The sequence below is a fragment of the Melopsittacus undulatus genome, chromosome 24 (assembly GCF_012275295.1).
Source record: "Melopsittacus undulatus isolate bMelUnd1 chromosome 24, bMelUnd1.mat.Z, whole genome shotgun sequence".
NCBI classification, from domain to species: Eukaryota; Metazoa; Chordata; class Aves; order Psittaciformes; family Psittaculidae; genus Melopsittacus; species Melopsittacus undulatus.
In genome coordinates this window covers 615,911-641,626 of record NC_047550.1, presented here as the reverse complement: position 1 = coordinate 641,626, position 25,716 = coordinate 615,911, and the positions used below count along the sequence as shown (strand labels likewise).

The following is a 25,716-nucleotide window of genomic DNA, read 5'->3' as shown; positions in this document are numbered from 1 at the left end:
CTGACCCTGCCCCGGCCATGGGCGGCCGCTTCCTCAGGAAACCCCAGCACGGCACCAGTGTCACCAGCACGGAACCAGTGTCACCAGCACGGAACCAGTGTCACCAGCACGGCACCGGTGTCACCAGCACGGCACCAGTGTCACCAGCACGGAACCAGTGTCACCAGCACGGCACCAGTGTAACCATCACCACTGCACCAGTGTCACCAGCACAGCACCAGTGTCACCAGCACGGCACCAGTGTCACCAGCACGGAACCAGTGTCACCAGCACGGCACCAGTGTAACCATCACCACTGCACCAGTGTCACCAGCACGGCACCAGTATCACCAGCACGGCACCAGTGGCACCAGCACGGAACCAGTGACACCAGCACGGCACCAGTGTAACCATCACCACTGCACCAGTGTCACCAGCACGGCACCAGTGACACCAGTACGGAACCAGTGTCACCAGCACGGCACCAGTGTAACCATCACCACTGCACCAGTGTCACCAGCACAGCACCGGCACCGGGGGTACGTGCGCAGGGGCCGTGGGGAGCGGGTAAAGCGCTTTGCCCCTATGGGTTCGCACCGCGGGGCCCCCATTGCCCTGTTCCGGGCTCCCGGTGCCCTCGGGGACCGCTCGGTGCCATCCCCGGTGCCCCGGTGCCCCCCCGGTGCCCCCCCGGTGCCATCCCCGGTGCCCTCGGGGACCCCTCGGTGCCATCCCCGGTGCCCTCCCGGTGCCATCCGGTGCCCCCGGTGCCCCCCCGGTGCCATCCCCGGTGCCCTCGGGGACCCCTCGGTGCCATCCCCGGTGCCCTCCCGGTGCCATCCGGTGCCCCCGGTGCCCCCTCGGTGCCCCCCCGGTGCCATCCCCGGTGCCCCGGTGCCCCCCCGGTGCCATCCCCGGTGCCCTCGGTGCCCCCTCGGTGCCATCCCCGGTGCCATCCCCGGTGCCCCCGGTGCCCCCTCGGTGCCATCCCCGGTGCCCCCCCGGTGCCCCCCCGGTGCCATCCCCGGTGCCCCCGGTGCCCCCTCGGTGCCATCCCCGGTGCCCTCGGGGACCGCTCGGTGCCATCCCGGTGCCCCCGGTGCCCCCCCGGTGCCCCCCCGGTGCCATCCCGGTGCCCTCGGGGACCGCTCAGTGCCATCCCCCGTGCCCCGGTGCCCCCCCGGTGCCATCCCGGTGCCCCCGGTGCCCCCCCGGTGCCATCCCCGGTGCCCCCTCGGTGCCAGCCCCGGTGCCCTCCCGGTGCCATCCCCGGTGCCCCCCCGGTGCCATCCCCGGTGCCCCCCCGGTGCCATCCCCGGTGCCCTCGGTGCCCCCTCGGTGCCATCCCCGGTGCCCCCCCGGTGCCCCCCCGGTGCCATCCCCGGTGCCATCCCCGGTGCCCCCGGTGCCCCCCCGGTGCCATCCCCGGTGCCATCCCGGTGCCATCCCCGGTGCCATCCCGGTGCCCCCGGTGCCCCCCCGGTGCCCCCCCGGTGCCATCCCCGGTGCCATCCCGGTGCCATCCCCGGTGCCATCCCCGGTGCCCCCGGTGCCCTCGGTGCCATCCCGGTGCCATCCCCGGTGCCCCCGGTGCCCCCTCGGTGCCATCCCCGGTGCCCCCCCGGTGCCATCCCCGGTGCCATCCCCGGTGCCATCCCCCGTGCCCCGGTGCCCCCTCGGTGCCCTCGGTGCCATCCCCGGTGCCCGCAGGTGATGCCGCTGCTGAGGAAGCCGCCGCGGGAGGACGAGGACGATCCCCGGGACCCGTTCACCGCCAGCCCCGAGAGCCGCTTCCGCCGTCGGGCCACGCTCGATCTGCTCGTGGGGCTCGGCCCGTTCGGGCGCTCCCGGCGCGGAGCCCCCCCAGGGCCGGGACCGGGACCGGGGCCCGGCGGCGATGCCCGAGGCCGGCGCCGCTCCGAGGACCTCGGCCGGCGGCGCCGTAAGGAGGAGCCCGGAGGCTCCAAGCGGGGGTCGTGGCTCCGGCTCACGGTGCCCACCCCGTGGGGACAACGCGGGGCTGGTGCGGAGCGAGGGGGCACCGGGGACGGCACCGACGGGACGGGAGCAGGAGACGGGGACGGAGCCGCTCAGGGCACGGACGGGAGAGGGAAGGAGAAGGAGAAGGAGAAGGAGAAGGAGAAGGAGCCGCTGTCGGGTGAGGGGAGAGGGATGTGGGGATGGGGATGGGATGGGGATGGGATGGGGATGGGATGTGGGGATGGGATGTGGGGATGGGATGTGGGGATGGGATGTGGGGATGGGGATGGGATGTGGGGATGGGACATGGGGATATGGGATGTGGGACACGGGGATAGAGAGGTGGAGATGGAGATGGAGATGGGACTTGGGGACATGGGACTTGGGAATGGGGACAAGGGGATGGGGATGTGGGGACATCACAGGGACATGGGGACATTGGGATGGGAACGTGTGGGCATGAGGACACGAGGGATGTGGGGATGCAGAAAAGGGACATTGGGATGAAGATATGGAGATGGGGATGGGTGAGGATGGGACATGGGGATGGATTCAAGGGATTGGGGATGGGTGAGGATGGGACATGGGGATGGATCCAAGGGATTGGGGATGGGTGAGGATGGGACATGGGGATGGATTCAAGGGATTGGGGATGGGTGAGGATGGGACATGGGGATGGATTCAAGGGGATAGGATGGGTGAGGATGGGACATGGGGATGGATTCAAGGGGATAGGATGGGTGAGGATGGGACATGGGGATGGATCCAAGGGGATAGGATGGGTGAGGATGGGACATGGGGATGGATCCAAGGGGATAGGATGGGTGAGGATGGGACATGGGGATGGATTCAAGGGGATAGGATGGGTGAGGATGGGTCATGGGGATGGATCCAAGGGATTGGGGATGGGTGAGGATGGGACATGGGGATGGATTCAAGGGATTGGGGATGGGTGAGGATGGGACATGGGGATGGATCCAAGGGGATAGGATGGGTGAGGATGGGACATGGGGATGGATTCAAGGGGATAGGATGGGTGAGGATGGGTCATGGGGATGGATTCAAGGGGATAGGATGGGTGAGGATGGGTCATGGGGATGGATTCAAGGGATTGGGGATGGGTGAGGATGGGACATGGGGACGGATTCAAGGGATTGGGGATGGGTGAGGATGGGACATGGGGACGGATCCAAGCGGATGGGACGTGTGCACATCTGAGGGGCACGGGTCCATGTGGGGGTTGGGGTCCAGCACCGCTGCTCCCCCCCCCCCCCCCCCCAGTGCTGGAGATCCTGGAGCTGATCCAGCGCCGGGAGCTGGAGGCTGCGGACGAGCAGATCCTGGCGCTGGAGGCGGAGTGCGCGTCCCCGGGGCGCCATGCGCGCGACCTGGCGCTGCTGCACCGCGCGCTGCAGGCTCAGCTCTGGGCCGCGCTGGCCGAGGCCGTGAACGCGGCTCGGCCGCTGCCGCTGCTGCGCTCGGTGGTGCGGGTGCTGCAGCGGGAGGAGGCCGCGGACCGGAGCCCCGCGCGCGCTCCCGCGGGGCTGCGCCCGCGGCGCCTGCGGCAGCGCTGGCACGAGGCGGCGGCGCGCGCGGCCGCGGAGCGCCTGGCGCAGGCGGCGGCCGCCGGCGGGGGCGCGCTCGGGGCCGAGCTGGAGGCGCTGGGGGCGCGCGTGCTGCGGGACCTGAGCGCCGTGCGCGCGCACGTGGCCCCCGCGTTCCCGGCCGCCTACGAGGCCGCCGCCGTCTACGCCCGCGGGTACCACCGGGCGCTGGCCGAGCGCCTCGGGAGCGCGGCCCGGCGCGCGCTCGGCGTCACCGAGCTCTACGTGCTCCTCGAGTGGAGCGGAGGAGCCTACGGCCGGTGAGGGACCGGGCACGGGAGCGCGCACCGGGAGCGCGCAGGCGCTGGGAGCCTATAGGGGTACCCAGGGCATTGAGAGCCCATAGAGACACCCAGAGCATTGAGAGCCTACAGGGGCACCCAGGGCATTGAGAGCCTGTTGGGGTACCCAGGGCATCGAGAGCCCATAGAGAACCCCAGCACTGAGACCCCATAGAGACACCCAGAGCAGAGAGAGCCTATAGGGGCACCCAGGGCATCGAGAGCCCATAGGGGTACCCAGAGCATTGAGAGCCTACAGGGGCACCCAGAGCATTGAGACCCCATAGAGACACCCAGAGCATTGAGAGCCTATAGGGGTACCCAGGGCATCGAGAGCCTATAGAGACACCCAGCACTGAGAGCCCATAGAGACACCCAGAGCATTGAGAGCCCATAGGGGTACCCAGGGCATCGAGAGCCCATAGAGACACCCAGCACTGAGACCCCATAGAGACACCCAGAGCAGAGAGAGCCTATAGGGGCACCCAGGGCATTGAGAGCCTATAGGGGCACCCAGAGCATCGAGAGCCCATAGAGACCCCCAGCACTGAGACCCCATAGAGACACCCAGAGCAGAGAGAGCCTACAGGGGCACCCAGGGCATTGAGAGCCCATAGAGACACCCAGCACTGAGACCCCATAGAGACACCCAGAGCATTGAGAGCCCATAGAGACACCCAGAGCATTGAGAGCCTATAGAGACACCCAGAGCATTGAGAGCCCATAGAGACACCCAGAGCATTGAGAGCCTATAGGGGCACCCAGAGCATCGAGAGCCCATAGAGACCCCCAGCACTGAGACCCCATAGAGACACCCAGAGCATTGAGAGCCTACAGGGGCACCCAGAGCACTGAGAGACACTAGAGACACCGTAGCTGAGAGAGCCCATAGAGACCCCGAGCACAGAGAGCCTATAGGGGCACCCAGAGCATTGAGATCCTATAGAGATCACAGAGCAGTGAGACCCCCATAGGACCCCAATGACCACCCCAATGGCACCCCGATAGGACCCCAATGACCAATGTCACCCTAATGGGACCCCAATAGGATCCCAACGGGACCCTAGGAGGACCCCAATGACCACCCCAATGTCATCTCAATGTCACCCCCATGGGATCCCGATAGAACCCCACTGACCCCCCCACTGACCCCCATATTCCCCCTGTCCATAGGGAGGTGCTGGGGAACCCTGAGGTGGGGCCTCTGCTGCAGGCACTGGGGCCCCCCCTGCCCCCCGAGACCCAGCGCAGCCTCGAGAGCAGCTGCATCAGCGCCGTCAAGGTGGGAGCCAGCACCAGTGGCAACGGTGGCACCGGTATCCCCATTGCCGGTATCCCCATTGCCGGTATCCCCATTGCCAGTGTCCCATTGCCGGTATCCCCATTGCCGGTGTCCCCATTGCCGATGTCCCCATTGCCGATGTCCCCATTGCCGGTATCCCCATTGCCGGTATCCCCATTGCCGGTGTCCCCATTGCCGGTATCCCCATTGCCGGTATCCCCATTGCCGGTATCCCCATTGCCAGTGTCCCCATTGCCGGTATCCCCATTGCCGGTATCCCCATTGCCAGTGTCCCCATTGCCGGTATCCCCATTCCCGGTATCCCCATTGCCGGTGTCCCCATTGCCGGTATCCCCATTGCCGGTATCCCCATTGCCGGTGTCCCATTGCCGGTGTCCCCATTGCCAGTATCCCCATTCCCGGTATCCCCATTGCCTGTGTCCCATTGCTGGTATCCCCATTGCCGGTATCCCCATTGCCGGTGTCCCATTGCTGGTATCCCCATTGCCGGTATCCCCATTGCCGGTGTCCCCATTGCCGGTGCCCCATTGCCGGTATCCCATTGCCGGTGCCCCATTGCCGGTGTCCCCATTGCCGGTGTCCCCATTGCCGGTGTCCCATTGCTGGTATCTCCATTGCCGGTATCCCCATTGCCGGTGTCCCCATTGCCGGTGTCCCCATTGCCGGTGCCCCATTGCCGGTATCCCATTGCCGGTGCCCCATTGCCGGTGTCCCCATTGCCGGTGTCCCCATTGCCGGTGTCCCATTGCTGGTATCCCCATTGCCGGTATCCCCATTGCCGGTATCCCCATTGCCGGTGTCCCATTGCCGGTATCCCCATTGCCGGTGTCCCATTGCCGGTGTCCCATTGCCGGTATCCCATTGCCGGTATCCCCATTGCCTGTGTCCCATTGCCGGTGTCCCATTGCCGGTATTCCCATTGCCGATGTCCCCATTGCCGGTATCCCATTGCCGGTGTCCCATTGCCGGTATCCCCATTGCCGGTGTCCCATTGCCGGTATCCCCATTGCCGGTGTCCCATTGCCTGTATCCCCATTGCCGGTGTCCCATTGCCGGTATCCCCATTGCCGGTGTCCATGGGCAGGCCAAGGTGGAGGCGGCGCTGGCACAGGAGCTGCAGCTCAGTGAGGACTCGTGGGCAGAGGAGGTCACCAACCAGGAGCTGCAGGAGGGGTTGGCCACGCGCGTCACCGGGGTACGGGCACCCATGGGCACCCATGGGCCCCACTGCACCGCGTGGTGGTGATGGTGCCTGGGGACACCATAGGGACCCTATGGTGATGGTGATGGGTGGCTGGGGACACCATAGGGACCCTATGGTGGTGGTGATGGGTGGTTGGGGACACCATAGGGACCCTATGGTGGTGGTGATGGGTGGTTGGGGACACCATAGGGACCCTATGGTGATGGTGATGGGTGGTTGGGGACACCATAGGGACCCTATGGTGATGGTGATGGGTGGTTGGGGACACCATAGGGACCCTATGGTGATGGGTATTTGGGGACCCCATGATGATGGCAATGGGTGGCTGGGGACCCCATAGGGACCCTATGGTGATGGTGATGGGTGGTTGGGGACCCCATGATGATGGTGATGGGTGGTTGGGACCCCATAGGGACCCTATGGTGATGGTGATGGGTGGTTGGGGACCCCATAGGGACTCTATGGTGATGGTGATGGGTGGTTGGGGACACCATAGGGACTCTATGGTGATGGTGATGGGTGGTTAGAGACCCCATAGGGACCCTATGGTGATGGTGATGGGTGGTTGGGGACACCATGATGATGGTGATGGGTGCCTGGGGACACCATAGGGACTCTATGGTGATGGTGATGGTGCCTGGGGACACCATAGGGACCCTATGGTGATGGTGATGGGTGGTTGGGGACACCATAGGGACTCTATGGTGATGGTGATGGGTGGCTGGGGACACCATAGGGACCCTATGGTGATGGTGATGGGTGGCTGGGGACACCATAGGGACCCTATGGTGATGGTGATGGGTGGTTGGAGACCCCATGATGATGGTGATGGGTGGTTGGGGACACCATAGGGACCCTATGGTGATGGTGATGGGTGGTTGGGGACACCATAGGGACCCTATGGTGATGGTGATGGGTGGTTGGGGACATCATAGGGACCCTATGGTGATGGTGATGGGTGGCTGGGGACACCATGATGATGGTGATGGGTGGTTGGGGACACCATAGGGACCCTATGGTGATGGTGATGGGTGGTTGGGGACATCATAGGGACCCTATGGTGATGGTGATGGGTGGTTGGGGACACCATAGGGACTCTATGGTGATGGTGATGGGTGGTTAGAGACCCCATAGGGACCCTATGGTGATGGTGATGGGTATTTGGGGACCCCATGATGATGGCAATGGGTGGCTGGGGACCCCATAGGGACCCTATGGTGATGGTGATGGGTGGTTGGGGACACCATAGGGACCCTATGGTGATGGTGATGGGTGGTTGGGGACACCATAGGGACCCTATGGTGATGTGTGGTTGGGACCCCTGGGGTGGCCGTGTCCCCACAGCTGCTTCGGGCGCACGTGGACCGAGCCCCCCAGATCAGCGCCGAGTTCGGCAGGGAGATGGCACAGAGCCTACTGGGTGTACTGGTGACCTTCCTGCACAGGTGGGACATGGGGCACGCTCCCCCCCCCCCTCCCCATGGCACCCATGGGTGACCCATGTGGGGCTCAGCTTCCAGCGGAAGGTGGAGCGGTTCCTGGAGGCCCCCAATGACTCGACCCCAACCGACGGCACCGGCGCCCGCGCCATGGCCTTGGTCAACTGCTGCCCCACGTTCAGGTGAGGCTGCCCCATAGCCATGGGGTGCTGGGGGTGCCAGGGTCCCATAGCACCCATTGACCCCCCCCCCAGGAGCTTCACCGAGCGCCTGGCACAGTTTGGGCACCCGGAGGGGGAGGAGCTGAGGCGCCAGGCACAGGGAGCACTGGATAAGGTGACCAGGAGCTGCAACCAGGTCCTCACCCAGCGCCTCTTTGAGGACCTCAAGGTGAGGGGATGGGGGTGACCATGGGTGCCCATGGATGGGTGTTGGGTGATGTCCATGGGTGCGATGCTCATGGTGCCCATGGATGGGTGTTGGGTGATGTCCATGGTGCCCATGGATGGGTGTTGGGTGATGTCCATGGGTGCCCATTGATGGGTGTTGGGTGATGTCCATGGGTGCCCATTGATGGGTGTTGGGTGATGCTCATGGTGCCCATTGATGGGTGTTGAGCTGGGTGATGCTCATGGTGCCCATTGATGGGTGTTGGGTGATGTCCATGGGTGCCCATTGATGGGTGTTGGGTGATGCCCATGGTGCCCATGGATGGGTGTTGGGTGATGCCCATGGGTGCCCATTGGTGGGTGTTGTGTGATGTCCATGGGTGCGATGCTCATGGTGCCCATTGATAGGTGTTGGGTGATGCTCATGGGTGCCCATTGGTGAGTGTTGGGTGATGTCCATGGGTGCGATGCTCATGGTGCCCATTGATGGGTGTTGGGTGATGCCCATGGGTGCCCATTGATGGGTGTTGAGCTGGGTGATGCCCATGGGTGCCCATTGATGGGTGTTGGGTGATGCCCATGGGTGCCCATTGATGGGTGTTGGGTGATGTCCATGGGTGCGATGCTCATGGTGCCCATTGATGGGTGTTGGGTGATGCCCATGGGTGCGATGCTCATGGTGCCCATTGATGGGTGTTGGGTGATGCCCATGGGTGCCCATTGATGGGTGTTGGGTGATGCTCACGGTGCCCATTGATGGGTGTTGAGCTGGGCAATGCCCATGGGTGCCCATTGATGGGTGTTGGGTGATGCTCACGGTGCCCATTGATGGGTGTTGGGTGATGTCCATGGGTGTGATGCTCATGGTGCCCATTGATGGGTGTTGGGTGATGCCCATGGGTGTGATGCTCATGGTGCCCACTGGTTGGTGCCCACCATGGCACCCACGCCTCGGGTGCTCCCTGGGTGCCACCCTTGGGTGCCAGCCTCTCTCCCCTCCCCAGCCCTACTTCAACAAGCTGATGAAGCGCAAGTGGGTGACGAGCTCAGACGCCTTCGACTCCATCGTGATGCTCATCACCAGCTTCGCCCAGAAGCTCTGCCCACTCCACCCGGAGCCCTACCAGGTGGGTGCTGCTTGGGATGACACCCATGGGTGCTGTGTTCATGGTGCCCATCCATTGGGTGCTGCTTGGGATGACACCCATGGGTGCTGTGCTCATGGTGCCCATCCATTGGGTGCTGCTTGGGATGACACCCATGGGTGCTGTGCTCATGGTGCCCATCCATTGGGTGCTGCTTGGGATGACGCCCATGGGTGCTGTGTTCATGGTGCCCATCCATTGGGTGCTGCTTGGGATGACACCCATGGGTGCTGTGCTCATGGTGCCCATCCATTGGGTGCTGCTTGGGATGACACCCATGGGTGCTGTGTTCATGGTGCCCATCCATTGGGTGCTGCTTGGGATGACACCCATGGGTGCTGTGCTCATGGTGCCCATCCATTGGGTGCTGCTTGGGATGACGCCCATGGGTGCTGTGTTCATGGTGCCCATCCATTGGGTGCTGCTTGGGATGACACCCATGGGTGCTGTGCTCATGGTGCCCATCCATTGGGTGCTGCTTGGGATGACACCCATGGGTGCCGTGCTCACAGTCCCCATGCACCAGTACTGCCATTGACACCCATGGGTGCTGCCATTGACACCCATGGGTGCTGCCAGTGACACCATGGGTGCTGCCATTGACACCCATGGGTGCTCCCATTGACACCCATGGGTGCTGCCATTGACACCATGGGTGCTGCCATTGACACCATGGGTGCTGCCATTGACACCCATGGGTGCTGCCGGTGACACCCATGGGTGCTGCCGGTGACACCCATGAGTGCTGCCATTGACACCCATGGGTGCTGCCATTGACACCATGGGTGCTGCCATTGACACCCATGGGTGCTGCCAGTGACACCCATGGGTGCTGCCATTGACACCAATGGGTGCTGCCATTGACACCATGGGTGCTGCCAGTGACACCCATGGGTGCTGCCATTGACACCATGGGTGCTGCCATTGACACCCATGAGTGCTGCCATTGACACCCATGAGTGCTGCCAGTGACACCCATGGGTGCTGCCATTGACACCCATGGGTGCTGCCATTGACACCATGGGTGCTGCCATTGACACCCATGGGTGCTGCCATTGACACCCATGGGTGCTGCCGGTGACACCCATGGGTGCTGCCATTGACACCCATGGGTGCTGCCATTGACACCCATGAGTGCTGCCGGTGACCACCCATGGGTGCTGCCATTGACACCATGGGTGCTGCCATTGACACACATGGGTGCTGCCATTGACACCCATGGGTGCTACCATTGACACCCATGGGTGCTGCCGGTGACACCCATGGGTGCTGCCATTGACACCCATGGGTGCTGCCGGTGACACCCATGGGTGCTGCCATTGACACCCATGGGTGCTGCCATTGACACCCATGGGTGCTGCCATTGACACCCATGGGTGCTGCCGCAGGTGCTGGTGAGCGAGGTGCACCGCCGGGTGCTGTTGGCCTACGTGCGGCCGCTGCTGTCGGGGCGCGTGGTCTGCACCTCGGCCAAGGCACGAGCTCGGGTGGCCGCGCGGCTCAGCGACGAGGCCAGGCAGCTCCGGGAGCTCTTCAGCCGCCTGGTAAGGGCCAGGACATCCCTTTGGGTGCCATTTGGGTGTCCTTTGGGTGCTCTTTGGGTGTCCTTTGGGTGTCCTTTGGGTGTCCTTTGGGTGTCCTTTGGGTGCCCTTTGGGTGCTCTTTGGGTGTCCTTTGGATGCTCTTTGGGTGTCCTTTGGGTCTCCTTTGGATGCTCTTTGGGTGTCCTTTGGGTGCCCTTTGGATGCTCTTTGGGTGTCCTTTGGATGCTCTTTGGGTGCCCTTCGGGTGCTCCCATCAGAGGAGCCCATCACCAAGCCGCGGCCGCCGGCAGGACTCGGCATCGCCATGGTTGGACTCGGTGGTGCCGCGGCTGCGGGAGCTGCTGGTGCTGGAGGACACGGCTGCGCTGCAGATGGAGGTCGGGGTCCTGGCAAGGGACTTCCCTGATGTCCGGTGAGTGATGGAGCTCATCCCCACCTCCATCAGTGTGGGTTGGTACTGTTGGTGCCCACTGGTGCCCACTGGTGCCATTGGTACCCATTGGTTGTCATTGATGGACATTGATGCCCATTGGTACCCATTGGTTGTCATTGATGGACATTGATGCCCATTGGTACCCATTGGATGTCATTGATGGACATTGATGCCCATTGGTACCCATTGGTTGTCATTGATGGACATTGATGCCCATTGATACCCACTGGTTGTCATTGATGCCCATTGGTACCCACTGGTTGTCATTGATGGACATTGATGCCCATTGGTACCCATTGGTTGCCATTGATGGACATTGATGCCCATTGGTACCCATTGGTTGTCATTGATGGACATTGATGCCCATTGGTACCCATTGGATGTCATTGATGGACATTGATGCCCATTGGTACCCATTGGATGTCATTGATGGACATTGATGCCCATTGGTACCCATTGGTTGTCATTGATGGACATTGATGCCCATTGGTTGTCATTGATGGCCATTGATGCCCATTGGTACCCACTGACGCCCCGGTGCCCGCAGGCGGGAGCACGTGGCAGCGGTGCTGGACGCGCGGGGGCTGCGGAGCCCCTCGGCCCGACACGAGATCCTGGGGGTGCTGCGGGACGTGGAGCGGGGGGGGCCGGTGGCCCCGGTGGAGCCGGCGTCGCCATCGCGGCACCGCGCGTTCTTTGCCGAGCTGCCGGTGCCTGGGGCCGGGCGCTGTCTGCCCTTCCAGCTCCCGCGCCTGGTGCCCATGGCCAGGCTGCGGCGGCGGCGCCCGCGCCTCTGAGGCAGCTCCTGGGGGTGCAGCAACAGCCACTGGCACCACTGCATCCTCATCCCATCCCATCCCCATCCTCATCCTCATCCTCATCCCCATCCCCATCCCAATCCCCATCCCCATCCTATCCCCATCTCATTCCCATCCCATCCCATCCCCATCCCCATCCCATCCCATTCCCATCCCCATCCCATCCCCATCCCCATCCCATCCCCATCCCATCCCCATCCCATCCCCATCCCCATCCCCATCCCATCCCATTCCCATCCCCATCCCATCCCCATCCCCATCCCATCCCATCCCCATCCCATCCCATCCCCATCCCATCCCCATCCCATCCCCATCCCATCCCCATCCCCATCCCATCCCCATCCCCATCCCATCCCCATCCCATCCCCATCCCATCCCCATCCCCATCCCATCCCCATCCCCATCCCATCCCCATCCCATCCCCATCCCCATCCCCATCCCATCCCCATCCCCATCCCCATCCCATCCCCATCCCATCCCCATCCCATCCCCATCCCCATCCCATCCCCATCCCCATCCCATCCCATCCCATCCCATCCCATCCCATCCTCATCCCCATCCCCATCCCCATCCCATCCCATCCCCATCCCATCCCCATCCCCATCCCATCCCCATCCCATCCCATCCCCATCCCAATCCCCATCCCATCCCCATCCCATCCCATCCCATCCCCATCCCCATCCCCATCCCATCCCCATCCCATCCCATCCCCATCCCATCCCCATCCCCATCCCATCCCCATCCCATCCCCATCCCATCCCATCCCATCCCCATCCCCATCCTATCCCCATCCCATCCCCATCCCCATCCCATCCCCATCCCATCCCATCCCCATCCCAATCCCCATCCCATCCCCATCCCATCCCATCCCATCCCCATCCCATCCCCATCCCATCCCATCCCATCCCCATCCCATCCCATCCCCATCCCATCCCATCCCATCCCCATCCCCATCCCATCCCCATCCCATCCCCATCCCATCCCATCCCCATCCCCATCCCATCCCATGCCATCCCATCCCCATCCCATCCCCATCCCCATCCCATCCCCATCCCCATCCCCATCCCATCCCCATCCCATCCCATCCCCATCCCCATCCCATCCCATCCCCATCCCATCCCATTCCCATCCCCATTCCCATCCCCATCCCCATCCCATCCCCATCCCATCCCCATCCGCTCCCTCCGCACCCCCGCATCCACACCACGGGCCCAGCACCGCACAGGATGCGGCTCCTCGTGCAAGGAAGGAAGCGGCCTCGCGCCAGCGCTGGGCTGGGAATCCACCCGCTCCCACTTCCCGGCATCCCGGGGGGGGGGGACACGGACACGGAGCCGGATCCGGACCCCAACGGGAGCCGGGACCCTGCGGCTGTGCCACCGCATCCCTTGGCTGCCATCGGTGCCATGAGCTGGTGCCAGGTCTCAGCCCAGGCCGGGATGGGGGGGGGGCAGTTTTCCAACCTCTTCCATTCCCAAAATAGGCTTGTGCCGGATCCGGCCCCAGCCAGGAAGTGACCAGGGCTATAAATAACGGGTCAGGGTCGTGGGGACGGAAGCGGCCGCGCCGGGCGGGAATGTCGGGAAGCGATGGGGGAACCTTGGGGGGGACACACACGGGTGGGCCCCATATGAATCACTGCGGGCTGACGTCAGGGGCTGGGAATGGGCACCCCCAAGTGGGAATGGGCACCCCCAAACTGGGGATAGAGACCCCTAAACTGGGAATAGAGACCCTAAACTGGGGATAGAGACCCCAAACTGGGGATAGAGACCCCAAACTGGGAATAGAGACCCTAAACTGGGAATAGAGACCCCAAACTGGGGATAGAGACCCCTAAACTGGGAATAGAGACCCCAAACTGGGAATAGAGACCCCAAACTGGGAATAGACACTTCCAACTGGGAATAGACATCTCTAAACTGGGAATACGCACCCAAGATCGCGCCCCCCCACGGCAGCCCGCAGCCCAGCAGGGGGCGGAGCTTGTAGCGCCAAGCCCCGCCCATCCATGCGGGTGATTGGCAGGCGGTCGGACCAATGGGGAGACCCCAGGTGCCCTGAGCCACCGCTCGATGTCCCTGTATCCCCGTATCCCTTTATCCCCGTATCCCTGTATCCCATATCCCTGTACCCCGTATACCTGTAACCCTGTATCCCCGTATCCCTGTATCCCCGTATCCCTGTATCCCCGTATCCCATATCCCTGTATCCCTGTAACCCTGTATCCCCGTATCCCTGTATCCCATATCCCGGTATCCCCGTATCCCTGTATCACTGTATCCCTGTTCCCTGTATACCTGTAACCCTGTATCCCCGTATCCCTGTATCCCATATCCCTGTATCCCGTATCCCTGTATCCCCGTATCCCTGTATCCCTGTATCCCATATCCCTGTATCCCATATCCCTGTATCCCATATCCCTGTATCCCTGTATCCCCGTATCCCTGTATCCCATATCCCTGTATCCCTGTATCCCGTATCCCTGTATCCCATATCCCTGTATCCCATATCCCTGTATCCCCGTCCCCCGTCCCCATCACCCCACAGCCTCCCCATGCCCCCCCCGCCCGAGCCACGCAGGAGCCATGGGGCCGATCCGAAGCTGCTTTATTGGCCACGTTGGGATGGGTGAAGCGCGGACGCGGTGGGGCCGGAGGGGGGTGGCCCCAGGACGAGGCACAGCCACAATGATCCACAATGATGCACAATGATCCATAATGATCCATAATGATCCATAATGTTCCATAATGATCCATAATGTTCCATAATGATCCATAATGATCCATAATGATCCATAAATCCATCGTCAATAAAAAACTAAACATCTCCCGCGGTGCGACGCGATCCAAGGGGGGGGGGGACCAGGACAGAGGCGGCGGCGAAGCTCGGTCACCATAGGGGACACCATAGGGGACAATGGGGCAGAGGCTTCACAGTGGGGCGCACACACACACACACACAGAGGCAGGACGGGAGCCCCCCCCAGTCCTGGGGGTGCTGGAGAGGGCAAAGGGGGGTCCCACAGCAGCAATGGGGCTGGGGACCCCCAACCGAGGGGCTGGGGACACCGTGGAGGTGGCACAGGAGCTCCCCCCCCCCAAGTGATGGAGGTTGGGTTGGGCACCCCCAAAGTGAGGGGGATCCTTCAGTGACCCCATGGATCGGGGGGGACGGAGCATGGGCACCTCTGGGGTGCACGGAGCCCTATGGGGCGGCGGGGATGCAGCACAAAGAGCTCTGGGGTGAGGAAGGAGCCACTGGGGCTCTCCAAAGGGGGGGGGGGGCAGATGCGGTGTGGGTACCTCCAGGGTGAAGGAGATGCCCCATGGACACCCCCCCATGGGCGGCGGAGATGACACCGACATCTCCATAGCAACAGAAATGATGCAGGGACCTTCGTGGGGCAGGGGGGGAGCATCCCCATAGGGACGGAGGTGCTGCAGGGACCCCCATGGGGTGATGGGGTCAGGGATGGCACCTCGGAGGTGATGGGGACCTTGCATGTGGGGGAACCGGGGCAGGAGCCACCCCTGGAGGGATGGAGATGATGCAGGAACCCCCTTAGGATGGGGGGGGACGGGATTGGGCACCCCCAGAGCACCCGATGGGCACCTCCAGCACGTCCAGGGCTGGGCAAAGCTGCCTCATGGAGCCCAGCCCGGCTGAGCAATGGAGTGAAATGGGGGGGGGAGCACCCAAAATGTGTCAAAAATCATCCAAAACCATCCAAAACCATCCAAAAACCATCCAAAACCCATCCAAAACCATCCAAAAACCATCCAAAACCATCCAAAAACCATCCAAAAACCATCCAAAACCATCCAAAACCATCCAAAAACCATCCAAAAACCATCCAAAACCATCCAAAAACCATCCAAAACCCATCCAAAACCATCCAAAACCATCAAGAACAACCCAAAAAGATCAAAAAAGGCAAAAAATTAAATAAAACATGAAAAAAACAAACTGCCATCCAAAAAAACATCCAAAAAAACCCAAACCCGTCCAAACCCAACATAAACCGTCCAAAAACCATTAAAAAACCCAAATAAACAACCCATCAAAAGCCATCAAAAGGATGAAAATCAAAAACCATCAAAAACCGTCAAAAACCATCAAAAACCATCAAAAACCATCAAAAACCATCAAAAACCATCAAAAACCATAAAAAACCATCAAAAACCATCAAAAACCATCAAAAACCATCAAAAGAAATTGATCCCCAAAAAGAAAAACGAAACATCATAGAACCATTGCAAACCATCCCAAAAAACCATCCAGGAACCATCATCCAGGACCCATCCAGGACCCATTCAGGACCCATCCAGGACCCATCCAGAATCCATCCAGGACCCATCCAGGACCCATTCAGGACCCATCCAGGACCCATTCAGGACCCATCCAGGACCCATTCAGGACCCATCCAGGACCCATCCAGAATCCATCCAGGACCCATCCAGGACCCATCCAGGACCCATCCAGAATCCATCCAGGACCCATCCAGGACCCATTCAGGACCCATCCAGGACCCATTCAGAATCCATTCAGGACCCATCCAGGACCCATCCAGGACCCATTCAGGACCCATCCAGAATCCATCCAGGACCCATCCAGGACCCATCCAGGACCCATCCAGGACCCATCCAGGACCCATCCAGGACCCATCCAGGACCCATCCAGAATCCATCCAGGACCCATTCAGGACCCATCCAGAATCCATCCGAACCCATCCCGGCTGTCGGTGGGGATGCCCTGGGGCTGCGGGGTGGGTACCAATGGGATGGGGATGGGGATGTGTGGGGGGGTCCCCCCCGTTTCACAACGTGAGGAGCTGAGGGGGAGCACAGGGAGTCTGAGGATTGGTGCGGGTACCAATGGGATGTATGGATGTGTATGGATGGGGATGTGTGGATATGTGGATGTATGGATGTGTGGGGATGGGGTCCCCCCGTTCACAACGTGAGGAGCGAGGGGGAGCTCAGGGAGTCCGAGGATTGGTACCAATGGGGATGTATGGATGTGTGTGGGTATCGGGATGTGTATGGACGCGGATGGGGATGTGGGTATCGGGATGTGTATGGATGTGGATGGGGATGTGGGTATCGGGATGTGGATGGGGATGTGGGGCTGGGGTCCCCCCCACCGTTCACAACGTGAGGAGGGAGGGGGAGCTCAGGGAGTCCGAGGATTGGTACCAATGGGATGTATGGATGTGTATGGGGATGTATGGATGTGGATGTATGGATGTCTGTGGGTATCGGGATCGGGATGTGGGTATCGGGACGGGTCCCCCCCCCCGTTCACAACGCGAGGAGCGAGGGGGAGCTCAGGGAGTCCGAGGATTGGTACCAATGGGATGTATGGATGTGGATATGGATGTATGGATGTGTGTGGGTATCGGGATCGGGATGTGGGTATCGGGATGTGGGTATCGGTCCCCCCCGTTCACAACGTGAGGAGCGAGGGGGAGCTCAGGGAGTCCGAGGATTGGTACCAATGGGATGTATGGATGTGGATGTGGATGTATGGATGTGTGTGGGTATCGGGATCGGGATGTGGGTATCGGGATGTGGGTATCGGTCCCCCCCGTTCACAACGCGAGGAGCGAGGGGGAGCTCAGGGAGTCCGAGGATTGGTACCAATGGGGATGTATGGATGTCTGTGGGTATCGGGATGTGAGTATCGGGATGTGGGGCTGGGGTCCCCCCCCCGTTCACAACGCGAGGAGCGAGGGGGAGCTCAGGGAGTCCGAGGATTGGTGTGGGTACCAATGGGGATGTATGGATGTCTGTGGGTATAGGGATGTATGGATGTGGATGTATGGATGTGTGGGGCTGGGGTCCCCCCCCCGTTCACAACGCGAGGAGCGAGGGGGAGCTCAGGGAGTCCGAGGATTGGTGTGGGTACCAATGGGGATGTATGGATGTCTGTGGGTATAGGGATGTATGGATGTGGATGTATGGATGTGTGGGGCTGGGGTCCCCCCCCCGTTCACAACGCGAGGAGCGAGGGGGAGCTCAGGGAGTCCGAGGATTGGTACCAATGGGATGTATGGATGTGGATGTATGGATGTCTGTGGGGCTGGGGTCCCCCCCCGTTCACAACGCAAGGAGCGAGGGGGAGCTCAGGGAGTCCGAGGATTGGTACCAATGGGATGTATGGATGTGGATGTATGGATGCGTGTGGGTATCAGGATGTGGGGCTGGGGTCCCCCCCCCGTTCACAACGCGAGGAGCGAGGGGGAGCTCAGGGAGTCCGAGGATTGGTCGCTGCCGCTGCTCCGCTGGTGTGAGGCTCCGCAGGAGGCTCCCTCTGGGTGGGTGAACACAAACGGAGCGGGGTTGGGGTTAGGCGGCGCCGGGAAGCAGCAGGCGGGGAAGGGGCCCTGGGCACCGGCCGCCGGTTCCTCCTTGCGCGGAGCGCTCACCTCGGCGGCCCCGAAGGGCAGCTTGCAGGCGGGCGCGTGCGCGGCCAGCACCAGCTCCAGCCGCTCCTTCTCCTTGCGCAGCTCCGCGATCTCCGACTCCAGCTCCGCCTTCTCCTCCTCCAGATGGTCCGTTTCCTAAGGGGGGGGGGGGTCAGTGGGGGGCTGGGGAGCCCCTGTGCTCATCTGCATCCTTGGGTACCCCCTGTGCTCATCCTGCATCCATGGGTACCCCCCGTGCTCATCCTGCATCCATGGGTAGCCCCCCGTGCTCATCTGCATCCTTGGGTACCCCCTGTGCTCATCTGCATCCCTCTGTGCTCATCCTGCATCCCTGCATCCCTCTGTGCTCATCCTGCATCCATGGGTACCCCCCCGTGCTCATCTGCATCCATGGGTACCCCCTGTGCTCATCCTGCATCCATGGGTACCCCCCGTGCTCATCTGCATCCCTCTGTGCTCATCCTGCATCCCCCTGTGCTCATCCTGCATCCTTGGGTACCCCCTGAGCTCATCCTGCATCCCTCTGTGCTCATCTGCATCCGTGGGTACCCCCTGTGCTCATCCTGCATCCCTCTGTGCTCATCCTGCATCCCTCTGTGCTCATCCTGCATCCCTCTGTGCTCATCTGCATCCATGGGTACCCCCTGTGTTCATCTGCATCCCTCTGTGCTCATCCTGCATCCATGGGTACCCCCTGAGCTCATCCTGCATCCCTCTGTGCTCATCCTGCATCCCTCTGTGCTCATCCTGCATCCCTCTGTGCTCATCTGCATCCATGGGTACCCCCTGTGCTCATCCTGCATCCCTGCATCCCTCTGTGCTCATCCTGCATCCATGGGTACCCCCCCGTGCTCATCCTGCATCCCTGCATCCCTCTGTGTTCATCTGCATCCCTGCATCCCTCTGTGCTCATCTGCATCCATGGGTACCCCCCCGTGCTCATCCTGCATCCCTGCATCCCTCTGTGTTCATCTGCATCCCTGCATCCCTCTGTGCTCATCTGCATCCATGGGTACCCCCCGTGCTCATCCTGCATCCCTGCATCCCTCTGTGCTCATCCTGCATCCATGGGTACCCCCCCGTGCTCATCCTGCATCCCTGCATCCCCCTGTGCTCATCCTGCATCCATGGGTACCCCCCCGTGCTCATCCTGCATCCCTGCATCCCCCTGTGCTCATCCTGCATCCCTCTGTGCTCATCTGCATCCATGGGTACCCCCCGTGCTCATCCTGCATCCCTCTGTGCTCGTCTGCATCCCTGCATCTCTGGGTACCCCTCTGTGGTCATCTGCATCCTTGGGTACCCCCCCGTGCTCATCCTGCATCCCTGCATCCCTCTGTGCTCATCTGCATCCATGGGTACCCCCTGTGCTCGTCCTGCATCCCTCTGTGCTCGTCCTGCATCCCTCTGTGCTCGTCCTGCATCCCTGGGTACCCCGTGAGCTCATCTACATCTCTCTGTGCTCATCCTGCATCCCTGCATATCCCTCTGTGCTCATCCTGCATCCCTGGGTACCCCTCTGTGCTCATCCCATGTCCCTGCATCCATGGGTGTCCATCCTGCATCCCTGCATCCCTCTGTGTTCATCCCGGTTCCCAGCATCCATCCCGTGTCCCTGCAGCCATGGGTGCTCATCCGGCATTCCTCCATCCCTAGGTGTCCATCTGTGCTCATCCCGTGTCCCTGTACCCATGGGTGCGCATCCCATGTCCCTGCATCCCTCTGTGCTCATCCCGTGTCCATGCACCCCTAGGTGCTCATCCTGCATCCCTGTACACATGGGTGCTCATCCCATGTTCCTGCATCCCTCTGTGCTCATCCCGTGTCCATGCACCCCTAGGTGCTCATCCTGCATCCCTGTACCCATGGGTGCGCATCCCATGTCCCTGCATCCCTCTGCGCTCATCCCGTGTCCATGCACCCCTAGGTGCTCATCCTGCATCCCTGTACCCATGGGTGCGCATCCCATGTCCCTGCATCCCTCTGCGCTCATCCCGTGTCCATGCACCCCTAGGTGCTCATCCTGCATCCCTGTACACATGGGTGCTCATCCCATGTTCCTGCATCCCTACATGTCCACCTGTGCACATCCCGTGTCTCTGCACCCATGGGTGCTCCTCCTGTCCGTGCACCCATGGGTGTCCCACTGGCTCCCTCTGATGTCTCCTGTGCGTCCCTGCATCCCTGGATCTGCCTCCCTCTGACATCCCCAGCTCCAAGGGACGTTGCTGTCCTGCTTCCATTGTCCCCTGCACTAGGGACACCCCTTTACCCCCCAACACAGCAGCTCCTGGGCACATCAGCCCCTCGGTGTCCCTTGTCTTGGGGACGTCAATGTTCCCATCCCCATTGACCTGTTCCCTTCCAACCAACCCAACTCAACTTTCCTCTTCCAGTTCCCTGAGGACACCATGGTCCCAGTGGCCATCAACCCTTCCCCTTCCAATGGCCTCAACTCAATGTGTCCTCTTCCAATGGCCTCAACTCAACCCATCCACTTCCAATGGCCTCAACTCAACCCATCCACTTCCAATGGCCTCAACTCAATGTGCCCTCTTCCAATGGCCTCAACTCAACCCATCCCCTTCCAATGGCCTCAACTCAAGGTGTCCTCTTCCAATGGCCTCAACTCAATGTGTCCTCTTCCAATGGCCTCAACTCAATGTGTCCTCTTCCAATGGCCTCAACTCAATGTGTCCTCTTCCAATGGCCTCAACTCAACCCATCTCCTTCCAATGGCCTCAACTCAAGGTGTCCTCTTCCAATGGCCTCAACTCAATGTGTCCTCTTCCAATGGCCTCAACTCAATGTGTCCTCTTCCAATGGCCTCAACTCAACCCATCCCCTTCCAATGGCCTCAACTCAACCCATCCACTTCCAATGGCCTCAACTCAGTGTGTCCTCTTCCAATGGCCTCAACTCAACCCATCCACTTCCAATGGCCTCAACTCAGTGTGTCCTCTTCCAATGGCCTCAACTCAACCCATCCACTTCCAATGGCCTCAACTCAACCCATCCACTTCCAATGGCCTCAACTCAGTGTGTCCTCTTCCAATGGCCTCAACTCAATGTGTCCTCTTCCAATGACCTCAACTCAATGTGTCCTCTTCCAATGACCTCAACTCAATGTGTCCTCTTCCAATGACCTCAACTCAATTTGTCCTCTTCCAATGGCCTCAACTCAACCCATCCCCTTCCAATGGCCTCAACTCAACCCATCCACTTCCAATGGCCTCAACTCAATGTGTCCTCTTTCAATGGCCTCAACTCAATGTGTCCTCTTCCAATGGCCTCACCTCAATGTGTCCTCTTCCAATGGCCTCAACTCAACCCATCTCCTTCCAATGGCCTCAACTCAATGTGTCTTCTTCCAATGGCCTCAACTCAATGTGTCCTCTTCCAATGGCCTCACCTCAACCCATCTCTTTCCGGTAGCCTCAACTCAACCCATTCCCCTCCACGGTCTCTCCCCTTCCCCCTCAACCAAACCCAACCCATCCCTTTCCACCTGCACTCAACCATCCCCATCCAACCCACCTCATCCCCCCCCTTCCCCCGGCTCTCACTCACCGCCTGCAGCCGATCCGTCAGCTCCCGGCGCCGGTTCCGGCACTTGGCTGCCGCCAGCTTGTTCCTCTCCCGGCGCACCCGGCGCTTCTCTTCCTCCTCCGGCGTCAGCTGCCCAAAGGGAAGGCACCATGAGTGTGCTGATATCCCTGTCCCCATCCTCCCCCCCCCAGTCCCGGCCCATGGCGCTCACCGTCTCCTCGCGGCTGCGCCGGGGCCGCACGCGGCTGGGCCGTGCCGGCGGTGCCGATGCCGCGCTGAAGCCGCCCATGCCCGGTGTGGAGTAGCTGGGTCCTGGCAGGTCATAGGGATCGAGGGGGGGGGGATGCGCCATGGGGGCCCCCGGGGGCTGCGATTGGGCCACCGAGGAGATGAGCGTGGGTTGCACCAGCCACTGCAGGTCCTGGCTGGTGGTGATGGCCGTCACCGTGGGCACAAAGGAGCCGGGCATGTCCCCCAGCGCACCGCACTCCTGTGGGGAGATGGAACGGGTCAGAGCCATGGGGCAGAGCTATGGGGCAGAGCCATGGGGCAGAGCCATGGGGCAGAGCCCCCGGTGCTGGTGTGCAGCCAACCCGTGTGCCTGGTACCCAATGATGCACAACAGCCTCATGCCCTGGTACCCGTGTGCAATGATGCACAACAGCCTCATGCCCTGGTACCCGTGTGCAATGATGCACAACAGCCTCATGCCCTGGTACCCATGTACAATGATGCACAACAGCCTCATGCCCTGGTACCCGTGTGCAATGATGCACAACAGCCTCATGCCCTGGTACCCGTGTGCAATGATGCACAACAGCCTCATGCCCTGGTACCCATGTCCTATGATGCACAACAGCCTCATGCCCTGGTACCCATGTGCAATGATGCACAACAGCCTCATGCCCTGGTACCCATGTGCAATGATGCACAACAGCCTCATGCCCTGGTACCCGTGTGCAATGATGCACAACAGCCTCATGCCCTGGTACCCATGTACAATGATGCACAACAGCCTCATGCCCTGGTACCCATGTGCTATGATGCTAAAGAGCCTCATGCCCTGGTACCCATGTGCTATGATGCTAAAGAGCCTCATGCCCTGGTACCCATGTGCAATGATGCACAACAGCCTCATGCCCTGGTACCCGTGTGCAATGATGCACAACAGCCTCATGCCCTGGTACCCATGTACAATGATGCACAACAGCCTCATGCCCTGGTACCCAATGATGCACAACAGCCTCATGCCCTGGTACCCATGTGCAATGATGCACAACAGCCTCATGCCCTGGTACCCGTGTGCTATGATGCACAACAGCCTCATGCCCTGGTACCCATGTGCAATGATGCACAACAGCCTCATGCCCTGGTACCCATGTACAATGATGCACAACAGCCTCATGCCCTGGTACCCATGTGCAATGATGCACAACAGCCTCATGCCCTGGTACCCATGTGCTATGATGCCCTTGAGTCCCGGGCACTGATTTGTGCTGCCCTCAATACCCTGGTACCCATATGCAGGGCCCCCCCTCAGCCACCCCGTGCCCTCCTGCACCATCCCCTCCCCACCTCGAGATCTCCCCTATGCACCCCTTTAAGAGGATGGGAACCCTCTTAACCCCCCCAACACCCCTAAAACGGGGGGGGACACACACGAATACCCCCTCCATGGGCTGGTGCGCATTGAACCCCCCGGTGCCACCAGGGTCCGTTATAACCGAGGGGGGGATGCTCGACACCCCCCCCATGCACCCATTGGGGGGGGGGATGCTCGACGCCCCCCCCATCCACCCATTGGGGGGGGATGCTCGACACCCCCCCCCCCATCCACCCATTGGGGGGGGATGCTCGACACCCCCCCCCATCCACCCATTGTGGGGGGGATGCTCGACACCCCCCCCCATCCACCCATTGGGGGGGGGATGCTCGACACCCCCCCCCATCCACCCATTGAGGGGGTGGGATGCTCGACACCCCCCCCATCCACCCATTGGGGGGGATGCTCGACCCCCCCCCCCCCATCCACCCATTGGGGGGGGATGCTCGACACCCCCCCCCCATCCACCCATTGAGGGGGTGGGATGCTCGACACCCCAACCCATCCACCCATTGAAGGGGGGGATGCTCGACACCCCAACCCATGCACCCATTGGGGGGGGGATGCTCGACCCCCCAACCCATGCACCCATTGGGGGGGGATGCTCGACGCCCCAACCCATCCACCCATTGAGGGGGGGATGCTCGACACTCCCCCCCCATGCACCCATTGGGGGGGGGATGCTCATGCGGTATCGCTCCAGCAGGGGGAGCAGCAGCGGTGGGCGTGGCCACGCTGGAAGGGGCGTGGCTTCCCACACCCTCCCTCCTCCCCCCTCCCGTTGCTTAGCAACACCCCTCACGGGGGGGGGGGTGGTGCACTAAAATAGCCCCGTACGTGCCCTGCGTCATCACGGCGGGCTCCCCGCGCGCGCGTCACGCCGTTTACGCACGACTCCGCCCCCCCCTTTAGGAGCCGCTGAACGGGCGCCCCCTGCCGCCGCCGCCGCCGCACTGCACCATAGAGCATCACTCACCTGCGCCGCCGCCGCCGCCGTCCCGGGGCTGCCGAAGGAGTCCACCGAGGACAGGAACGGGGCCTCGGCCGAGGGGGAGGAGCTGCACCGGGAGCCGGAGTCGTAGTCCCCGGGGAAGCCCTGGAACATGGCCCCGGGGCCGCGGGGGCCGCCCCGCCGAGCCAAGGCTGCGGGCTCACGCTACCGGCATCCCGGGCACCGGGAGCCGCTGGTCCGCGGCCGAGCTCCGGGCCGCCCGTGCCGGGCTCTGCGGAGCCACAGAGGCCGAGGGGCGTCCGTGCCCTGCGCCGCTTGTCCCGTGTGGAGCTCCGGTTCGATGCTCCGAGCCCCGCTCTGCCCGTCCCGGTTCGCTGCTCCGAGCCCCGGGGCTGCCGCTTGAAGCCTCAGTGGGTCCGAGCCAGGCTCCGGTGAGCGGCTCCGAGCCCCGGTGCGTCCGTCCCAGGCTCCGGTTCACTGTTATAACCCCCGGTGCGTCCGTCCCAGGCTCCGGTTCACTGCTATAACCCCCGGAGCGCCCGTCCCAGGCTCCGTTTGTCCCGTGTAAGGCCCCGGTTCTCCGCTACAAGCCCCGGTGCAGCCGTGCCAGGCTCCGGTTGTCCGGTACAAAGCCCCACTCCGCCGCTGTAACCCCCGGTGCGTCCGTGCCAGGCTCCGGTTATCCGATAGGAAGCCCCGTTTCTCCTCTACCAACCCCGCCGTGTCCGTCCCCCGGTGCAAAGTCCGGTCCCACCGCTGCAGGCTCCGGTAAATCCGTTCCAGGCTCCGGTGCGGCCGTTACGAGCCCCGGTACATCCTCTCCTCCGGTGCTAAGTCCTCTCGAGCCCGATCCCGGCCGCTCTCCCCCCGCTCTCCGCTATTTTATGAATGAACCGCTCGCCCGCCGCGCCGGCACTTTATACGGCGAGGCTCCGCCCCCCGCGCTGACGTCACGGCCCCCGCCGCCGCCGTCCCGGGGGTCCCGGGACCCTCCGGACCCCGCGGTCGCCGCCGCCGCCGTCGCCGCCGTCGTTCTGAGGCCTCCGGAGCCGTCGCCGCCGTT

At 62.1% G+C, this 25,716-nt stretch overlaps 2 protein-coding genes across 2 annotated transcripts; one reads left to right on the top strand and one right to left on the bottom strand.

Moving 5' to 3' along the window:
* Nucleotides 1-407: 407 nt before the first annotated feature.
* On the top strand, nt 408-12,145 carry EXOC3L2 (exocyst complex component 3 like 2). Its single transcript, XM_034072168.1, has 12 exons — nt 408-518; nt 1,690-2,137; nt 3,241-3,823; nt 5,018-5,126; nt 6,232-6,342; nt 7,696-7,796; nt 7,865-7,972; nt 8,045-8,180; nt 9,184-9,306; nt 10,713-10,868; nt 11,159-11,280; nt 11,849-12,145. Exons 2-12 carry the CDS (start codon nt 1,693-1,695, stop codon nt 12,096-12,098), a joined length of 2,244 nt encoding a protein of 747 aa, XP_033928059.1. The 5' UTR covers nt 408-518; nt 1,690-1,692; the 3' UTR covers nt 12,099-12,145.
* A 6,196-nt stretch (nt 12,146-18,341) lies between these two features.
* On the bottom strand, nt 18,342-24,806 carry FOSB (FosB proto-oncogene, AP-1 transcription factor subunit). The gene is made up of 4 exons (XM_034072176.1): nt 24,678-24,806; nt 22,310-22,588; nt 22,120-22,227; nt 18,342-18,684 (listed from the first exon to the last, which is right to left on the bottom strand). Exons 1-4 carry the CDS (start codon nt 24,804-24,806, stop codon nt 18,343-18,345), a joined length of 858 nt encoding a protein of 285 aa, XP_033928067.1. The 3' UTR covers nt 18,342.
* Between the last annotated feature and the right edge of the window lie 910 nt (nt 24,807-25,716).